The sequence below is a fragment of the Orycteropus afer genome, unplaced genomic scaffold (genome assembly GCF_000298275.1).
Source record: "Orycteropus afer afer isolate SDZICR_OR568_19922 unplaced genomic scaffold, OryAfe1.0 scaffold00020, whole genome shotgun sequence".
In the NCBI taxonomy this organism is placed as follows: Eukaryota; Metazoa; Chordata; class Mammalia; order Tubulidentata; family Orycteropodidae; genus Orycteropus; species Orycteropus afer.
Window position 1 is genome coordinate 5630871 of NW_006921607.1, and position 20961 is coordinate 5651831.

At 51.1% G+C, this 20961-nt stretch overlaps 1 protein-coding gene across 1 annotated transcript in view; it reads right to left on the bottom strand.

The window, feature by feature from the left end:
* Nucleotides 1–4257: 4257 nt before the first annotated feature.
* RBCK1 (RANBP2-type and C3HC4-type zinc finger containing 1) overlaps nt 4258–20961 on the bottom strand; it is a 23455-nt gene continuing 6751 nt past the window's right edge. Inside the window, exons 3-12 of the mRNA XM_042783587.1 lie at nt 16885–16978; nt 16574–16772; nt 15215–15330; nt 14951–15139; nt 13773–13933; nt 12277–12388; nt 7030–7209; nt 6092–6190; nt 5639–5782; nt 4258–4338 (exon numbers count right to left, since the gene is read on the bottom strand). Coding sequence (XP_042639521.1) covers nt 4258–4338; nt 5639–5782; nt 6092–6190; nt 7030–7209; nt 12277–12388; nt 13773–13933; nt 14951–15139; nt 15215–15330; nt 16574–16772; nt 16885–16978 — 1375 coding nt within the window. The remainder of the gene's footprint in view (nt 4339–5638; nt 5783–6091; nt 6191–7029; nt 7210–12276; nt 12389–13772; nt 13934–14950; nt 15140–15214; nt 15331–16573; nt 16773–16884; nt 16979–20961) is intronic.

Below are 20961 nucleotides of genomic sequence, written 5' to 3' on the forward strand. Positions count from 1 at the left end.
AGGATCAGTATGTTTTGATGAGAGTCAGAGGCACTTTCATTGGAGCTGATTGTGTTTTGCATATTAGGAATATTTTGATAGCTGGAAAATTGAAGGAAGGGTATGCAAGGCTGAGGGGAAAATAGCCAAACAAAAAATGTGGGTGTTTTAGGGGCAGCAAACTGCAGCAGGGTTGGGGGTCTGTAGAGAGATCTAGTGGGCAGTGGCAGTGATGGCATTTCGAGTCCAGGCCAAGAAGTACTGGGTGAAGGAGTTCAAACTCCTGACACTTTAGGGGGTGAGGTCGGGCCATTGCCAAAGCTGTGTTGGGGGAGATTCTGAGTGGCTTGACAAGTCAGCCTGAGGACCAGTGCTGTCCCTTACGGCTGTGTGAGCTTGGGCAAGTCGCTGCCTCCCAGACTCATTTTCCAGGACAGTCTGATAGGGATTGTTTCCATTACATGTGGAAGATTTAATAAAAATACTTTACAGACTGAAACTCTGCAAGTGTTTTGATTCCACTTCAGTGAAAATTTACTGATCAACAAATGTGCTAGGCCAACCCTGTCTGTGCTTGGGCCCTGTTGCTCATCTCAGATAAGATAACTGAAGACAGGACTTTTGCTCAGTTCAACTAAGATGATGGGCTCTGGCTTTGTCTTCTGGCCCATTCCACAGCAGCCTCCATCCTTGTCTCCTGCTGGGGGCCCCTGCTGCCTTTTTCCCATCCTCTTGAGGGCCCCTCCTTGCTGGTCGCCTTTCTTCAGACATGCATGTGGTTGGAATTTTCCCAGCAGCCTTTGTGAGCAGGCAAAGCAGGTCTTGCCTTCAATTTCCTGCTTTTTAACCAAGTAGCTTTTCTGTCAGTCTAAGATGCTTGAAGACACTTAGCACCCTGGCACAGGCTGAGGGCCCACCTTCTTTGTCCTCCCCACACCAACAGCAGCTGTGCTCTGTCTGAACCCACTCCTCCTGGCCTTCGCCCGCTCCTGTGTGGTACAGGTTGAGGCCTGCTGCTTCCTCAGCTGGGTGGTTTGAGTCTAAATCCAGGGAAGGTTGCTTTTAAATCCACCATTGAGAGTAGCAATGAGCTGTCAAAAGTCTGGGCTCTGACTTTGGAAAGTGAAGGCACCTTCACTTGACCCTGAAGGGGGAGCACTTCACAGCCTGCTCACTTAGGGTCTTCACTTCTTGACCTGGGAAGGACCGAGATGGATGCTGGGAGCCCAGGGGCAGCCCTGCCTTGGTCCTGACCTTCCATTTGGCTTCAGCAGATCCGAATGCGCTGCCTGGGTTGGTGTAGAGGTCACAGACAGGAGGAAAGATGCAGCCATTGCAGCCCACTGTTCCATCCTCCCCATAGAGCCATTGGTAAAGAAATCTCTCATTTCTCTGTTTATGTTTATGAGGAAAGAACAGAGCAAAGGCATTGAGGCAGTACACCATCCAATCTGCAGCCTATACAACTATGAGACCAGAACTAGATGGTGCCTGGCTATCAATGTCAACCACTTGGAAGGGGATCTGTGTAGGAGAGCCTGGATAGAGGAGAACAGTGTGGACAAAACTCAGTCATTTGGAGAAAAAAAGGGGGAGGGGGCGGAGGTTTGCTGGTCCGATAGAGCCTGGTGGAACCACCGAGACTATGGCCCCTAGTTGCCCGTCAGGTTTGGAATTGAACCCCCACCTGTGGCTTCCAGCCAAGCAAAAGACAGGCATATAAATTGAACAATTTACCTGAGGTAGATACACTCCTTGGAGAGAACAGTCATGGGAGAAAGAAGGGCTGCTTATGCACAGGGAGACAGCTCAGGGGGCAGGAATGCATGGAGGGATGGACACAGGAAGAGGTGACTGTTGGGAGGAAGTGGAAGGGGAGCTGTTGCATTGGGGTAAATTGTAGACAATGTCATGAGACAAAGTGTATGTGAACTGCTGTATGGAAAGTGAATTTGCTCTAAATCTTCACCCAAATCAATTAAAAAAAAAAAAAAGGCATTGAGGCAACCTCTGTGTGAGGCCTAATGGGGTAACAAGGACTGTGACAAACTGGAGGGTGACAAACTGGAGGCTGCATGCTCTCGTGAAGCGGGTCAGCCTCCGCGTGACTTGGGCATTCCTGCCACATAGAAACAAAGACCCTGGATTACCAAGCTTCTACTTTCCCAAGAGAAGCTGGACATCTAGATTTTAATGTAATTCATCTCTCAAAGTAAAAAGACTGGCAACCCATTGCTTAGGGGACACAGCTGCTGTTACAGGTGATAAAAAATTGGGAAATAGATAGTGATGATGATTGAAGATGAATGTAATTAATGACACAATTAACATTAAAAATGTAAAAACTGCTGAAATGGCAAATGTCTTGTTACGTATTTATCATGATTTAAAAAAAAAAAAAAGGCACCTAAAACATCAGGCAGATTAGTCACAACCAGTTTGCACCCTCTGCACCGAGAATGGTCTCTGCTGGTCTCTTGTGCCCTGGCTGAGATGCCAAGACAGGCCCTGGCAGAAGAGGGCCTGTCTGCCCTGATCTGAGTCCCAGCCGCTCCTACAGTCCAGCTCTCATCACCTTGTTCCCTTTTCTCCCAACCAGGGACTCTGCTGACCCTTGCTCGCTCATGGGGCCGGGAGGCTGGCTGGCAATGGGCCTTTCCCAGCTTCAACAGCTCCGTGAGCCAATGCCGCCAGAGCTGGAAGGCACTGTCCATTCACCCATTCTCCAGGTCTGTGCTCACATCACCCGGGATAAACTCTTCAGCATCTTGGCATCCAAGGCCAGGTGGCAATGCCCTCCCAGGGGCTAGAGCAGGCCCTCCTAAAAACCACATATTCTGGGGTCTGGTGTCCCAGCCTAGAGCAGAACAGACGCCGTCAGGCTGTTGTAATGTTGGTCTGCAACAGGCCACAGAAGATGTGTTGGCCTTAAAATGTCAGAGGTCAACAGAAAGGGTCGCACGCAGAGTGAAAATTCACACAGCGGGCATCTCAGAACCTGCTTTATTGCCCTGACCAGCAGAGTGAGTCCTCACATCAACTGGGCCAGTATTTTGCTATCCTGCCAGAGATGTTAAAATTAGGTTGGACAACCTCACCTTGAATAAATAAGCAGTTAAAAGCTTAATTTATTCCTAAAATACATGTTCCCTGGCTCTGGATGCCCCAAGGTCAAAAATGGGCAGCAAGCCTTTCCTGCCAGCCTACAGCTACTGTCGTGGCCTGTCCCTCTCCGTGACGCCAACATTGATCCGCGGCCCCCTCTTCAGAGACTCTTGGCATGCTGCAAACCCCACCTGTCCAGGCCAATGCTGACAGAGCATCCCCTTCCCAGGGTTGGGCACAGGAGTGCCGAGTCCAGTGCAAAACTCGTGGGCTGGATGAGACCTCTGTACCACTGAAAACCAAAGGCAGTCGCTGCTAAGCCGACCCCGACTCCCGGCACCCCACGTGTGTCAGAGCAAGAACCCCACAGGGTTCTCAAAGGCTGATTTTTTGGAAACAGATTCACCAGGCCTTTCTTCTGAGGCACCTCTGGGCAGACTTGAGCCTCCAACCTGTTGGTCAGCAGCCAGGTCTGTTCACCGCACCACTCAAGGACTCTGCTGAAGGGGGCCAATATACCAACTTCCTGCAGCAATTCTCAGGGAACTTGGGGTCCTGCCTGTGTGCAGTCCCAGCCTATGACCATTTCACCTCATTAAGGACACCATGCTCACCGCTTCTTACAAAACCGTTTTAATCAGCTTACACAGGCAGCAGGGGGGTGATGCAGACGCCGGCCCTGATGGGCTGTGCTTTAAACCAATCAGGTCTTTCTCCTGGCTCCGCACAGGATTAGCAGCAGCTCCGGGAGGCCTTGGGCCTTCAACAGCAAAGGAAGAGGAGAGTTACCCCCAGAAAGCCAAAAGGGGAGGCAGGCGGCTGCTGAATGCTCCTGGGGGCAGCAGACGAGGGTGGAGGAGTGTAGAGCCACGCAGGAGGCTCACAGAGGCACCACCTGGCAAAGGCTGGGGTCAGGCAGAGCTGGCAGCCACAAAGAAGAGGTGTGAGGTCCGGCCCATAAGCCTCGGGGAAGGGCAAAGGCACTGGGGCAGCTGTGGAGGAAGGAGACCGCCGGGTAGCTCAGGGGCCTTGGCTTCTACAGGGTCCCCAGCTCTGGCAAGCCCAGAGCACCTCTAAGCCCAGAAATCATAGCCGAAGTCCCACTCCCAGTTCTGCCCCACAGCAGCCTGCAGATGTCAGGCTGAGTCGTGTGGCGACAAGGCTACCCCCAACTCAGTGGCAATTCTGACAGCTGGGGTGGCAAGGAATCCCATTCACCCGGCAGCGGCAGCCCCCACTCGTGTCTCCTGGGCCCTAGAGGATGGGGGAAAAGAAAACAGGTCAGGGGGTAGAAACAGAGCACCCCTGTGCTGCCCCAACACGTCCCCAAAGCAAGCCACTCTCCCACTCGGGACCTTTGCTCCTGCAGGCGCTTCAGGCAGCCTCACTCCCTAGCAAAGACAGTCATCGAGGTGTCCTCTGGGCTCCCACTGAACCCCCAATTATATGGTCTTAGGCTGCCCGCCCCTAGACCCAGAGCAGGGACGGGATCTGCCAAACCTCTGCATATTCTGGCTGGGTCACCATGCCACAGCGCGAGAGAGGGAGGCTTCCTGGGCCTCCATCTGTTAGCACCCACCTGTACATACAGTGAGCCCCCAGTTCCAGGGAAATACCCCTCATAATGACAGCTGCCATTTAAGGGAAGCTCACCACGTGACAGGCGCCCTGCTAACACTTCTGACTTTGGTTCTGACACCCTGAGACAGGCCTGCTCTCATCCCCATTTTACAGATGGAGAAACAAGACTCAGAGAGCGAGCAGCAACTGGTATGTGCCTCAGCCAGGGACCTGGACCAGCTCTGACTCCGGACTGAACCTCACTGTCCTCCAGGGCAGGAATCAGCACGCTTTCTGTAAAGGGCCATCAATTTAGGCTATGCTGGCCACACACTGTGTGCCTGTGGGGGCAAGAGCAGCAGACGCACCATAATGAATGAGCGTAGCCGTGTGCCCAAAACCTTTCACCCTGGACGCTGAAATTTCCATTTCATGTTATTTCCCCAGCACAAAATACTACTCTTTCAATATTTTTCAACCGTTTAAAAATGTGAAAAACAAATGTTCTTAGCTTGCTGGCAGGGTGGCAGGGTGGCTTTGGTCCCTGGGTTACCGTTTTCCAACTCCTACTCTAGGAAAAAGGACCCCTGCTGGCACAATGGTTCAGCTCAGCTTCTAACGAAAAGATCACTTTGAACCTGCCAGCCAGCCACTCCACGGGAGAAAGATGTGGCAGCCTGCCTCCACAGAGATCCCAGCCAGGAAGCCCCGTGGGGCACTTCCACTCTGTCCCAAGGGTCGCCATAAGTCAGAATCGACTCGACGGCATAACTCCTCTAGGCCAAGGAGGCCCAGGTGGCCCAAAAGCAGACAGACTGGCAGCTGGAACTCACCTGGAAGCACCTCGGCAGACAGGCCTGGCACTCCGCTTCTGAACAGCCCAGCGGAGCCGTTCCAGTCTGCACGCCCAGCGTCCCATGAGCTGGGACGGACTAACAACAGCTCTAAGGCAAAGCTCCCAAGAACACTCTCCCACGCGCTCCCGGCGACTCACCCTTGGGCCCCAGCGAGGGCCCTTGGTGACCCAGCAGATCTCGGTGTGGCAGAGGGTGCAGCGGATCCAGTCACAGCCGTCCTTCTTCTGCACCACGATCCGGCACTGCGGGCAGTGCATGGCCTCCCCCTGCTGCAGCATGACCTAGGGCAGGCCAAGCACGCACTGACCGGGGCGGCCCAGCCTCCCGGCCTGGCCTGCCCTTCCTCCTACAGAAATGTGGTCAACTCTCTCTTCTCAAGCTTTGCTTCACAGGTCCCTGAGCCAGCCTCCATTCCATTATCCCTCCTTCCACCTAGACGTTCCCCCAGCTGCTCCACGTTCCAGCTGCGCCGGATGGGAGTGACAGCCAGAAGGGGCGTCAGAGCCTCCAGGGAGGTGCGAGCCACGGACCTTCTGAGCAGCCCCTCCCCGACCCAACCCCCAGAACACAAACCCCTGGCCCTGCCTCACCTTCAGCATCTCCGTCGTCTGCCGGGCGGCCACGTCGTTCTGAGCCCGCAGGGCCAGGTCGTCCTGGTACTCCTTGCAGTTCATCTGCTCATGGATGGCCTGCAGGGAATGAGGCTCGGTGAGACACTTCCCCAAAGCGTAAAGAAGCTGAGAGGGGAGGGGCAGAGCGGCCATCTACGTATCCACACAAGCACCTAATGCCTCGAGATAGTCAGTGCCGCGCAGTCTATAAACCATACACCCATTTCACAGAAGACGGCACTTGAGGGCCAGGGAAGTGAAGGCAGGGTCATCACATGACAGTGACATTCACCTGTGTATTCAAGCACTGATGGGCACCCGAACCCTTCCCCCACCTCTCCCCAAGGCTGGAGGCCCCGCCCCAGCCCCGTTCTGTTTCAGTCACGTCAGAGACTGCGCTCTGGGCTGCCTGTGTGCTCCTTACTGGCTCTCTTGGTCAACTCTGAAGTGATGGGGGCCAGGGCCCAGCCTGGGCTAGGGATCAGGCAGGCTGAGTCTGCGTTAGGATCAGAGCTCAGCTCAGGACGGGCTGAGGCTTGGTCTGTGATCAGGACTAGAGCAAATAAGAGATGGGGGCTGGGGCTTGGCCCGGCATCAGGACTCAGGGTGGGGCCAGGGTTAATGCTCAGTCTGGCGCTGGGACATGGTCTGTGGTCGGGGCTCAGTATGGGGCTGAGATGTAGTCTGTGACTAGGACCAGGGTTGGGCTCAATCCACAGCCAGGAGTCAGCCTGGAGTCAGGGCTCAGGCCAGGCTTATACTCAGTTTGGGGTCTGAGACAGCTCTCTCACCGACACACAGCCCTAAACCACCAGCACCAGGCCAGTGTCCCAGCTCTGCTCTCAGGAGAACGAGCACTGAAGAACTGTGCACTCTGGCAGGACCAGGGTGACCAGGCAGCGTGGGTGCCCCCTAACCTTGCAAACCAGGCAGTTGACATGGAAACACACAGGACAGGTGAACTCGTTGACGTCATCCTCAAAGAAACACCACCCTCTGCAGTCAGGCGTCTTGCAGTGGTAGCTCAGGGCACTGCGGTTCTCAGCGATGGAGATGCCGAGGTCAAGAAAGCGCTGGTAATCCTCGGGGGCCAGGAGCTGCCGACAGACCACGCTCTCGTCACTCGGGGCTCAGAGCCCAACAGAGGACCCTACTCACCACTAAACACCCTCTAGGAAGCCCCAACTCAGAAACCCCAACCCAGCCCGAGGCCTGCTCTTCACATAACCTTCTCCATGTGTAATAACTATGCAAAAAGTGAACACTCAACATCAACATTAGTCATTACAGAAATGCAAATCCAAACGACAATGCGATACCATTTCACTCTCACAAGGATAGAAAAATACAAAAACAGAAAATAACAAGTGCCAGTGAGGATGTGCAGAAATTGGAATCCTGTGGGAATGTAAAATGGTATAGCCACTGTGGATAATAGTTGGGCAGTTTCTTAAAAAGTTAAATAGAAATACCACATGACCTAGCAATTCCACTCCTAGGAATATAACCAAAAGTGAAAGTAGTGACTCAAATAGACACTTGGACACCAATGTTCACTGCAGAATTATTCACAATAGCCAAAAGGAGGAAAGAACTCAAGTGTCCACCAAGAGATGAATGGAAACACAAAACGTGGTACATAAGACTATAGTACTGAGCTGTAAAGAGAAATGATACGCTGATATGTGCCATCACATGGATCAACAATGAGAACACTATGGGAGTTCTGGTGGCATAGAGCCTAAGGTATCTGACTGCTAACCAGAAGGCTGCAGTTCAAACCCACCAGCCACTCCTTGAAAGGAAGGTTGAGCAATCTACTTCTGTAGAGATACCACGCCGGAAACCCAAGGAGGGGTCGCTGAGTCAGAGCTGAGTCGACGGCAGTGAGTATGCTAAATGAAAAAGTCAGACATAACAGGGCAAATATCCCACAATCCCACCTACATGAATATCTAGAATAGGTAAATCCATTAAGACAAATGAAGATGAGTTGTTACCAGCGGGTCAGGGGAAGGGGGAATGGGGAGTTGGGGAAAAAAAAAATTAATAACCTAAAAATAATGGACAAAAATAGTAATAAGCAATGCTTGGGACCCTTTGGAAGCCCGTCCATTTCCACAAGCCTGTCTGGAAAAAACAGCACGTAAGAAGGAAGAGGTACAATGCAAGTGTTCCTTGGAGCATCAGTTACAAAATGAGAAACTGGAACTGTTATGAGAAGGAATATGCTGTGCAGGGAGTCACCCGGTACGGCTCTTTCACCCATGGTCTTTGGGACTCCCACCAGATTACTAGCTGCAACTATGCAAATGTAAGGTGCCTGTGGCCCACCAAGGGGACTGGACAGCTCGATGGTAATGGCAATAAGGTACATGGCACCCCTTTGGGGGTGGGATGTGGGGATTGGTTAGTTTTGCCATCTTGCTAGGCTTAAAGTGAGCCCTCCTAGAGGCAGAAGGAATCTCACTGCCATCAAGAGAGGAAAGCTGGAGGTGGAGTGGAGTAAGGCCTCGGGCCCGAGGCCCCTGTGCTGGACCTTCTTGGCAGGGTCGGCAGAGGCCCAGCACAGGAACTGAAAGACTGGCACAAGACAGAGCTGCGGGCTTGCCAGCCCATGGAACGAGAAAGCTGAATGACTTTGGGCAGGAGGCTTGCTGGAAGAGTGGGGTGCCCCTATTGGCAGAGCTGGAAGAGCTCTGTAACACTTGCCCGGGCAGGGCACAGGCCAGGCTGAGAGGCCAAGGGCCAAAGAGAGGTGTGCCCATGGGCATGGCCGAGGGGAGGCTGTCCTGATCGAAGAACTGTACCCTGAGCATTCCTGAACCTGTTACTTCACTAATAAGCTCCATAATTCTGAGTATTGTCTGAGTTCTGTGTGGCCACTGCAATGAATTACTGACCCCAGCAGAGAAGCAGTGAGTGCCGTGGGAAGATGGTTGATGTCAGAGTTGGTAGAGAGGCTGGAGGGTGGTGGCCTGCCTGGCCTCATGGGAATAAGCCGTGGGGTGCTGCTGATCCTGTCCCCCCTTTGTGAAGTCAGAGGACGTCAGAGGACGGCGCCCCCAGGCCTTTTTGCAGAATATAAACAGGTATGAGCCGTATATGCCATCCTCAGCTTGCAGCTGTTGCTGCTCACGTCCAGTTTTTCTGGAGCTCTGGTGGCCTAGTGCCTAAGGCATTTGCCTGCTAACCAGAAGGCTGGCGGTTCAAACCCACCATCCACTCCTTGGAAGGAAGACCGGGCAATCTATTTCAGTAGAGATACCCAAACGGCTGGCGGTTCAAACCCACCAGCCACTCCTCGGAAGGAAGGTTGGGCAATCCTACTTCCGTAGTGATACTGCCTCGGAAACCCAAGGAGGGGTCGCTATGAGTCAGGGCTGACTTGACGGCACATAACAACAACAACAACAACCCCTCAGAGACCCAAGGGGGGTCTCTAAGAGTCAAAATCGACTTTATGGCAATGGGTTTGTTTTTTGTTTTCTTTTATGCCATATACATTGGTAATAATCACTTAGAAAGTTTTTAGCAAAGCAGCAAAATCTGTTGTACCTATGCTGGTCACACTGAGGTAAAAAATCTTGCCTAAATTCTGTATGTACATTGGGTAACGGTCAGTGATTCACATTAGTCAGAATACATCCAACTGTATACTTACAATGAGTTAATTTAGTGCCAAGCATACCTTAGGTGATTTAAAAGGAAAAAAAAATCATGTCTGCCCAGAGACAATGAAGGAAACAAGAGAAGATGCAAGCAGGGAATGTCGTGGGACAGTGGGGTGGGGCGTCCCGGGGATTTCCCAGGACGGTGGGGCAGGGTGTTCTGAGGATCTCCCGGGACAGTGGGGCAGGGTGTTCTGAGAACCTCCGGGGACGGTGGGGCGGGGCGTTCCGAGGACCTCCCGCGACGGTGGGGCGGGGCGTCCCGGGGACTTCCGGGGACGGTGGGGCGGGGCGTCCCGGGGACCTCCGGGACGGTGGGCCAGGGTGTTCTGAGGATCTCCGGGGACGGCGGGGCAGGGCGTTTTGGTTTGGTTTATGCTCTGGTTCTGTGTAGGTTACTCTGTACTTTGTAAAAATAACCTCCCTGCATTCCTCTGCTGGCCCACGCCTGCCTCTCCCCCTGCCACAGCTGGCCATTCTCTAAGGCTTGGGTCAGTGGCCCGTTTCCAGGGAAAGGTGGGCCCTGCAGAGCGTCGGCAGAGGTGGACTACCAGGAAAACCCAGGATGCCAGGGGTCGCACAAGGACTGTCTCTCAGGGCCTCTCCAGGCCCGAGTACAGATGCCAGGGGTCGCGCAAGGACTGTCTCTCAGGGCCTCTCCAGGCCGGAGTACAGAGGTCTCTAAGCCTCCAGAGCTGCCCTTCTCACAAGTCCCACAGACGACAGATAAAATGCTCGGGCCGACAGGGGTGGACGTCCCCTAAGTCCTACCCCTTGAGCCTCCCCTTCTCCCCTCAGACAGAGCCCTTTTCAGAGTCTCTGGAGCTCCAGGAAAAGTTGGTGGGTAGTCTGAGGAGCAAGGGGCCACAAGGGAGGCAGAAGGGATGGGGAGAGATGGGGGGTCTTGTGCATGTGTCTGAGGGGTCTCCTATTAGACCTCAGCCACCTCCAACCCTGCCTCCATGCCCACTTTTGGGAAGGCCAACTGCCAGCAGTTTAAAAATCATGAATCACAAGATGAGAATGGTGGTACAACTTGAAGAATATAATCAATGTCACTGAAATGTACATGGAGAAGGAGTTGAACCGGTGTATGTTTTGCTGTGTATATTCTCAACAACAAAATTTTTAAAAAATCATGAATCAAGATCAACAGTCCACCTTACATGAAAATAGACCAGATTTGCTGGTCTGATAGAGCCTGGTGAGACCCCTGAGACTATGGCCCCTAGCCACCCTTTAGGTCTGGAATTCAACTCACTCCTGTGGCTTCCAGCCAAACAATGGACAGGCATATGGGTGAACATTTACATCATGTAGATACACTCCTTGGAGCCGATCAATTGTGGAGAACAGAAGGGCAGTGTATGCACAGGGAGACAGCTCACGGGGCAGGAGTGCATGGGAGGGAAGGACACAGGGAAACAGTAACTATGGGGAAAAAGAGGGAAAAGACCTGTTACATTGTGGGGAATTGCAGTCAATGTCATGAAACAAAATGTGTATGAACTGCTGTATGGAATATGAATTTATCTGTAAACTTTTACCCAAATCATAATAAAATTAACAAAAAAAAAGCTAACAGTCCACCTTACAGATGGGGAAATGGAGGCCCAGCGAAAGTACAGGATTTGCCCAAGATCCCCAGCACGATAACAACACTAACAGAGACAGCAGCCAACACACACATGCAGACACACCGAGCACGGTGGTCGACTGCCAGTCATGGCTCCATCTGTTCGTGCCTGCCGTTCCCCAACCTGGGGCTGTCCCCTTCCACACAGAATCTAGGTTAGAGCATGTGACTTGCTTTGGCCAACAGCAAGGTGGACAGCGCTAAGCGTGAGGCAGCAGAGGCTGAGAAAGTGCCTGAGCTCCGGCTTCCCTATTGCTGCTCTTGGAACACACAGCACCTTCAGGTGAGCAGGCCTGGCCAGCCTGCTGGTGATGAGACCCAAGTGGAGAGAGGCCCAGTCATCCCAGCCATTGCAGAACCACCCAGCTAAGCCCAACCCAAGAAGCCCGATCACAGAATCATGAGCAAATAAACGGCCATTTTTTGGAGCCACTGAGTGTGTAGTGGTTTTTAGTCCCAGCTGATACAATGGCTTACACCGCACGCAGCACTAGTCTAAGTTTTTTACAAAAATGCTCTCCTCTAATCTTTACAACCCTTGAAACAGAAACCAACTCTAACTTTCACCCAAACCAACAGGAGAAAACTGAGGCAGAGAGGCCGAGTATCTGACTTAGGTCAGACCACAGGCCGCGTGACTCCAAAGTCCCCCGCTCTTACTGCCCTTCCTTCATAGGCTGCTTCTTTTATTCCCTACTTCCCACAGTTCCTGTCACTGCTCAGGCCCCCAGCACCCCACACAGAGAAGGTTCTTGCTAAGTGTCAGCTGCCTGAGCCCAGCTCCTCGGTCAGTCCCCGCCTGCCAGCTCCGGGCCCAATCCCCTGGGCCAGGACATCCTGCCCCCCCGAGGCCTTACCGCCCGAATCTCCCTCTCCAGCAGCTTGCCCGAGCAGGAGTAGGTGTTGTCAATGAAGGGGCAGGAGACCTCTGCCTCCTGGCTGTTGCGGATGGTGCCCTGCAGGCACTCCCTGGGGAAGAGAGTTGGAATAGGGGGTTAGAGTCATCCAAGCTCGCCCACCACATGGCAATCCCTAACCCCACAGGTCTTTCTCAGCCACCACCAGGTGGGCTTCTCTCCCTGCTTCCTGCCTGTCAACCCATCACCAAGGCCTCCACATCTCTTCACCCCACTGCTACTGCCCAGGCCCAGGCTGCCGCCATCCCTCACTTAGTAACAGCAGTGGCCTCACTGGGCTGCCGGCACCCCCTCTGCCCCTGAAGTCTATTCTCAATACAGCAGCCACATCCCTCCCCAGTGGCTTCCCATCCACTCAGAGGAGTGTAGAATCCCTCACTGTGCCTGACAGGCCCTCTGTGATCCCCACCCCTGTTCTCGTCTCCTACCACCTCCCTGCCATCCCTCTACTCTGCTCACCTGGCTTCCAAGCACTCCTCAAATGGCCAGGCCACGCCCACCTCAGAGCTCCACCCGCCCTCTTTCATGTTCATCTCTCTGCTTAGATGGGGCTTTCTACTTTGTAATACATGGGGTCACCATGAGTCAGAGTCCACTCAAAGGCGCAGGCACAGGGGCTTCCCTGACCACCCTCTCAGAGAAGGGCCCCTGCTGTTTTTATCTAATCCACTATGGCCTGGGAGCTCTGGTGGCATAGTGCCTAAGGCATCTGACTACTGAGAAGGCTGGCGGTTCAAACCCCCCAGTCACTCCTCAGAAGGAAGACTGGGCAACCCAGTTCTGTAGAGACACTGCCTCAGAAACCCAAGGAGGGGTCGCTATGAGTCGAATTGACTCCACGGCAGTGAGTTGTTTTTTCTTTTTCTTTTACTGGCCTAGAATTTGACGCAATTTACAACGATACCAGTCATTACTTGATTAGCACTGGCCTCCCCGTTGGAATGCAGTCTCCAGGAGGCAGGACCTGGGCCTTTCTGGTTGCCTCTGAATCTCCAGCGCCCAGCAGGTCCTGCTCCCAGGGCTGCTCAATGTCTGCTGGGCGGAGGAGCATGTACTGCTCACAGCCCAGGACAGAAGGACCACGAGCAAAGGCTCAGAGAGAGGCAGGATGCCCCCCAGCCAGGCGGTGGGAGTCAGCACAGGCTGCCAGGACACAGGCCCCTGCATGGCCAGGGCGGGCTGGGGTGGTGGTCAAAGGTACAGGCTCTGGAACCAGAGCATCTGGGTTTACGTCTAGGCTTCTGGTCTTAGGAGCTGCGAGCCTCTGGGCTTGTGGCCTCCTGGCACTCTGCGTTCTGCTAACTGCAGAACAGAACAGAGCCTACCTCGTGGATTTCTCGGGGCAGCAGGCGCACAGGGCCCCGCCCACTTCTAGCCCTTGCTAAAGGGCGCTGGGACAGACGCTGCAGTTCTGGGGGTGGGACTGGGGGCCGCACCTGCAGAAGGCATGCAGACACTCCCGCAGCACCACGGCCTCGCCAGGCCCCAGCACTGAGTAGCACACGGGGCACTCGGTGGGCTCCGTGTTCAGCACCAGGCTCCTCTGGTCCAGCTGGACGTGCTGCAGGTAGTTCCCCTCCTGCTGCTGCTGCTTCCGCTGGGCACACGGGGTGGGCCGTGGGGCCAGTGAGACCAGGGGCAGCGCCAGGAATGTGGTTGGGGGCTGGGGGCTAGGTCAGACCAGGAAGTGGGGGGCCAAAGCTGGGAGAAATTTGGGATCCCAAGGTGGGGTGCCTGGGCTGGGAAGACTGAGCTGGGCCAGGCAGGAGACTGTGAAGCCAAGCAGGGGACGGGCTGGGATTGGGGCTACAGCCCTGGGTTGAGACAGGGGAGGCAGGACCCAGTCAGGCAGGGGCAGTCGGGGCTGGGGCCAGGGGGTAGGGGCAGAGCCAAGTCGAGGTGACAATGCAGGTCAAGGATTGAGAGTAAAGTGTCAAAATTAAGGAGAGAAGCAAGGTGAGAAGGGGAGGTGGAGAGGTAAGGGCTGTAGATGGGACCAGGAGTGCAGTCATGGCCACGGTGGGGCAGGCGAGAGCTGAGTCCAAGAGGAACACAGGTGGGGCGTGGGGGGCACGAGATTAGAATGGGGGACACTCAGGGTCTGGAATTTGTGTAATTAGTGTGTGTGTTGTGACTGGTGTACATGTCACAAATGGGGGCAGAATTACTAGAAGAGCAGGACAGAAAGTGGGGCCAACAGTGGCTGGGTCCAGAATGAGATCATGGCCCTGGTGGAATAGGAACTAGGTCACAGGCGGATGAGGGGTGGTGGGTGCAGGGTCTGAGCTGGGGCGTAGTCAGGGTCAAGACCAGGGTGTCAGGGTCCAGCAACACTGTCTGCATAATGGGTGTTTGTGTCAAAGCCCAGCAGGAACCACAGCCCACATGGGGGTAGGGCACATAACCCCTAGAGGTGTTGTTGCAGGCATCTTGGTCAGTGGCAGGATGACCTCTGGGCAGAGTGGGTAGCAGTCAGTGGAGAGTCATCCTCAGGGGTGTGGTCTTCGGGGAGCAAGGAAGTGACAGAAGAGGAGTGGCATGTGAGGTGCCCCCTTCCTGGCCTACATCTCCCAGTCCAGTCTCCCAGTGTTTGTCCAGGGAGCTCTGCACCCACCTGCTGGTACTGGCGTAGTCCCTCCTCCTCGCTGGCCAGGCGCGCAAGCTCCTCCTCGTCTGGTTGGTACGAAGCGGGAACCTGGTAGGCCTCAGGCCGTGCCCGGCAGCACATCTCACAGCCCGGCCGCGTGGGCTTATTGATGAAGGTGCAGCCGGGGCATTGCCAGCCCACCTGGGAGCAGAGTGGCTGTGAGGGATGGAGCAGGGAAGGGGGCCAGAGCTGGCAAGAGGGCCGGGGTGGGTGAGGGGAGAAACAGCGTACCGGCGGGGGCGCGGCTTCCTGCTGCCCACGCCCTGGCTCCTGGGAGGCCCCAGGTTTGGGGGCAGCTGGCTCCAGGGGGCCCCTTGGCTGCAGCGTGAGGTCCTTAAAGCCCAGATCTGCAGAGGAAAGTTAAGGGGGTGATAGATCCATGTGGCCTGCATCCCTGGGTCCCACACCTCTCACTGACCCCACCTTCCTTGCCTTCTCTCCTCTCCGTCCTGTCAGATGGGCTCAGTTACCTGCTGAGCACCCTGGTTCCTAAGGGTCAGAATCTCTACTCCACGTATGAATGCTTCTGTGTCCTCTGAGCTTAAAAATTCTGCCCCAAAATCAGCTTCCTGTGCCTCCAGAAGTGACACACATAGCAGGACAATGGCACTTTAAAGGTAGTGAAAAAAATAAATAAATAACCAAACGCACTGCCGACAAGTCGGATCTGACTCATAACAACATCTTCTTGGGTTTCCGGAACTAGGTTGCCCAGTCTTCCTTCCGAGGAGTTATTCTGATTAGCAGGCAGATGCCTTAGGCACTACGCCACCAGAGCTCCAAAGCATGTGCTCTACCACTGAGTTACATCCCCTGGCACTTTGGAGGTATTCCTGCCAAAAATACTGAATCAGAATCCATTCCCAAGGAAATACCAGGCTATTCCAAAATTCTACAAAAACAAAGAGAAAACCTGACCTGTACTCCCCAAAGTGCTAATGTCATGAAGTCAAGGGAAATGTGGGGAGGAGACCAGAGACACCAGAGTTGAATGTCATATCTTTTGCTATTAAGGGCATTGGTGAGACAGTAAGTAAAACGGAATACGATTTATAGATTAGCATCGATGCTAATTTCTTGAATTAAACTTTTTTGGGGGGGAATACACACTGAAGTATTCAGGAGAGTGGTACCTCAGACATATCATTTATTCTCAGAATATTTTATATAGAAAGAGGATGATGAAGAAAGTACAGTAAAATGTTAGTATTTAGGGAATCTGGGTGAAGGGTAAATGGGAATTCTTTGTACAATTTTGCAACTCTTCTGTAAATATGAAATATTTCAAAATAAAGTTAAAAACATAAACATTATTATCAACATACTCAATTTGTAGGTTAGAAACCTGAGGCACAGAAACAGGAAGGGACTTGACCAAGGTCACACAACTTGACCTTGCCAGAGCCAAGACTGAACTTAGCCCCACTTTCCCATGCCAGCTGTATTCAAAACAGTTTCCTGAAATGACTCCTCCCAAGGTGTCTCATGTCTTTTCTTCCTCACTGTGGAGAAAGTCTTCTCCGTGAGGCCCTGACTGACAGCCTGTAGGCTCTGATCTAAGTCCTGTGTGGCTCGGGAGCAAAACTTCACCTTCCAGCATCCGTAACTGCCGCTCCCGCTGCAGTTCCTGGCGATTGAGTGAGGTGTTGCAAGCTGACAGCAGATAGAGGTAAGCACTGTCGCCATCCCGCCGCACCCCATGGGAGTGCAGGGTTTCCTGGTCTCTTGTCAGCCGCTGCCCAATCACCCACCTCTGCAGGGCTGGTGGGAAGCCATAGTCCAGGAACACCTAGCAGGGGCACCAAGAGAAGGTAGGTGGGAAGGGAACATCAGAGTGCAGAGGGGTGGGAACAAAATGAGCAGGCTTCATCCTGGGGTTTCCCTTCAGCCCCCTCACTCACCATGTCCTTGAGAGAAGCCACTGTCATGTCAGGGCGTACTGTGAGCCAGATGGTGACAGTGTGCATCTGAGCATCCTCTACGCTCACCCACAGCCTGCAGGAAGGAGAAGAAGTAGGGACAGGAGCTCTGGTCACAGGTCCTAGCTCGGCCACCAGCTACAGACGTGTACATGCTCGCACACCTGTACATGCAAATGTGCGTACAGGCACATACATCCCATTCCCAGTCTGGGTCAGGGATCTCTCTTCATTTCCCACACCCTGTGCTTCCCTATTTATTAGAACACACTGCTTAAGCCCTTCCAATGGCTCTATCAAACCAAACCAAATAATGGAAATGGACTAAACGTTCCTATCAAACAGCAGAGAACAGCAGAATGGATTAAAAAAAACATGATCTAACTACAGGCTGTTTGCAAGATACATTTCAAACCCAGGGACACAAATAGATTGAAAGTAAAAGGATGGAAAAAGATATTATATGCAAATAACAACCAAAAGAGAGCTGGCGTCACAATCTTAATACTGGATAAAGTAGACTTTAAGACAAAATCTGTAAAAGAGATAAAGATGGACATCATACAGTGATAAAAGGATCAATTAATCAAGAACATTTAATAATCATAAATACATATGCACCCAACATCATACCACCAAAATATACAAAGTAAACACTGATACAATTGAAGGAAGAACTAGATAGTACTATAATAATAGCTGGAGACTTCAATATACCACTTTCAATACTGAACAGAACATCTATAAAGAAGCTCACTAAGGAAACAGAAAGCCTGCATGATACTATAAACCAACTAGACTTAACAGATATATATAGAACACTCCACCCAAAAACAGCACAGTATACATTCTACTCCAGTGCACATGGATCATTTTCCAGGACAGACCACATTTTAGGTTACAAAATAAGTCTTTGAAAAGACTGAAATCATACAAAGTATCTTCTCTGACCACAATGGAGTAAAGCAGAATTGAGTAACAAAAAAAAAAAAAAAAAAACTGGAAAATACACAAACATATAAAAATTAAACAATACACTAATTTACCAATGTGTCCACTAAAAATAATAATAATAAAAAATCACAAATTTTCTACAGTCACATGAAAATGAAAGCACAACATACCAAAACTTATGGGAAGGCAGTACTCAGAGGGAAACTTGCAACAATAAATGTCTATATAAAAGATCTCAAATTAACCGTCTGACTCAGCAACTCCAGGAACAAGAAAAAGAAGAGCAAACTAGGCCAAAACCTACCAAATGAAAAGAAGTAACAAAGAAAGAGCAAAAACAAATAAAATTGAAAGAGAAAAATAATAAAACCAAAAGTTGAAATTGAAAAGATCTATAAAAGTGAAAAACCTTTAGCTATACTGACAAAGAAAAGATGAAAATAACAAAAATAAAATAAAAGAGGAAACATTACAACTAACTAAACAGAAATAAAGAGAATTATGACTGAATATTAACAACTGTACAGCAACAAACTAGATAACCTAGATGAAATGGACAAATTCTTAGAAGCACATAGCCTACCCAAACTGACTCAAGAAGAAATGGTAAATCTCAACAGACTTAGGACAAGTGAAAAGATCAAATCAGTGATCAAAAACATCCCAACAAAAAAAAGTCCTGGACCAGATGGCTTCACTGGGGAATTCTACAAAACATTTAGAGAAAAACTGAAAATACTGTCTAAACTCTTGCAAAAGAGAGAGAGAGAAGGAATACTCCGTAATTCATTCCATGAAGCAAACATGACCCTAATACCCAAAGCAAACAGAGACACCACAGGAAAAGAAAATTACAGGCTAGTATCTCTTATAAATAGGAGTTCTGATAGCATAGTGCCTAAGGCACCTGACTGCTAACCAGAAGGCTGGTGGTTCAAACCCATCAGCCACTCCTCGGAAGGAAGGTTGGGCAATCTACTTCCATAGTGATACTGCCTCGGAAACCCAAGGAGGGGTCGCTATGAGTCAGGGACGACACGACAGCACCCAACAACAACAACCACATCTCTTATAAACAGATGCAAAAATCTCAACAAAATACTAGTCAACAGAATCCAACAGCATATTAAAAGAGTCATATACCATGACCAAGTGGGATTTATTCCAGGAATACAGGGCTAGTTCACATTAGGAAATAAATCAATGTATTACACCTCTCACCAACAGAAAAAAAGAACCGTATGATCATCTCTATGGATGCAGAAAAAGCATGAGATAAAATCCAACCACCGTTACTCAATGAAAACCCTAAAGAAGACTGGAATAGAAGGGCAATCCCTCAACATGATTCAAAGCACATATGAAAGGCCAACAACCAGCATTATACTTAATGGAAACAGACTGAGAGTTTTTTCTTTGAAATTGGGAACAAGACGAGGGTGCCCACTCACCATTTCTATTCAATATTGTACTAGAAGTCCTAGCCAGAGCAGTAGGACCAGAAAACAAAATAAAAAAGAATCCAGATTGGAAAATAAAACTAGTATTATCTCCATTTGTGGATGATATGTTCCTACATATAGAAAATCCCACAGAAAACTCCTAGAGCTAACAGAGGACTTCAGTTAAGTTGTAGGACCCAACGTCAACAAACAAAAAGTAGCTGGCTTTCTCTAAATCAGCAATGAGAAATCTGAAAGGGCAATTAGGGAAACAATTCCATCTACAATAGCACCTAAGCAAATAAAATACCCAGGAATAAATCTAACTGGGAATGTGAAGGACTTATACAATGAAAACTATAAAACACTGCTGAAAGAGATTAAAGATCACTTAAAAATGGAAAAATGTTCCATGTTCATGGATTAGAAAACTTAATATTGTTAAAATGTCAATACTACACAAAGCAGCCTATAGATTTAATGCAAGCCCAATCAGAATTCCAAAAGCCTTCTTTAGAGAAATAGAAAAAACAATTGAGGTGCAGTGAATTACTTGGTATGGCTTTTCTAGCTGTAGTCTTTGTAACTCCCACTGGATTACTGGGTGGGACCATGTAAATACAGTGTGTAGAACTCTGATGTTGGGATTGGTTAGCTTTGTCACGTTGCCAGGCTTAAAAGGAGCCTTTCTAGAGGCAGAGGGGGGATCTCATTGTCATCAAGGGAGAAGAGCTGGAGGTGAAATCGAGTGCATCCTTGGAGCCAAGCTTCCTGCATTGGACCTCCTTGGCAGAGACGCCCAGCAGAAAGAGATGCATGGCAGAGTGAAACACATGGCAGAGAAAGACGTCCAGACAGAGGGCGATGGTCACAGAGGAACCAAGAGGCAGGAGACTGAGTGGCAACCTCTCCAGCTCATGGAGCGAAAAAGCTGAGTGCTCTTGGCCAGGAGACTTGCTGACCAAGTGGGGTACACCTAGGGGTATCTATCTGCAGAGCTAAAAGAGCTTTGTAACACACTTGCCCAAGCAGGGCAGAGGCCAGGCCAAAAGCCCAAGGGCCTGAGAGGCGTGCCTAAGGAGAACACAGCAGAGGGGAGACCATCCTGATCGAAGAACTGTATCCTGAGTGCATTCGTGAACCTGAACTGCAGCCTGTTACTTCTCTAATAAAGCCCATAATTGTGAGTTTTGCCTATGAGTTCTGTGTGGCCACTGCAACAAATTATCAAACCCAGCAGAGAAGTAGTGAGTGCCAGGAGAGGGACGGTTGGTGTCAGAATTGGTAAAAGGCTAGAGGGTGGCAGCATGTCTGGCTTTGGAGGAGTAAGCCTTGGGCGGCTGATGGTGACTGTCTTCCTCTTGTGAAGTTAGAGGAGATCAGAAGATGCCACCTCCCTGCCCTTTTTGCACCAATCCTCAACTTTATATGGAATAAGCAGCACGAAATAGCTAAAGCAATGTTGAAAGAAAGAAAAGAACAAAGAGGACTCAGATTTCCTGATTTTAAAACATACTATACAGCTACAGTAATCAAAAAGCCTGGTAATGAGGTGTATAGTAGAGCTGACAAGGGGCAAGGTTATGGTCATTACTTGGTCACAGCCAGCTACCCAGAGGGACCGAGTAGCTGATCCTGTGGGCTTGGGACCATAGTCGCAGGG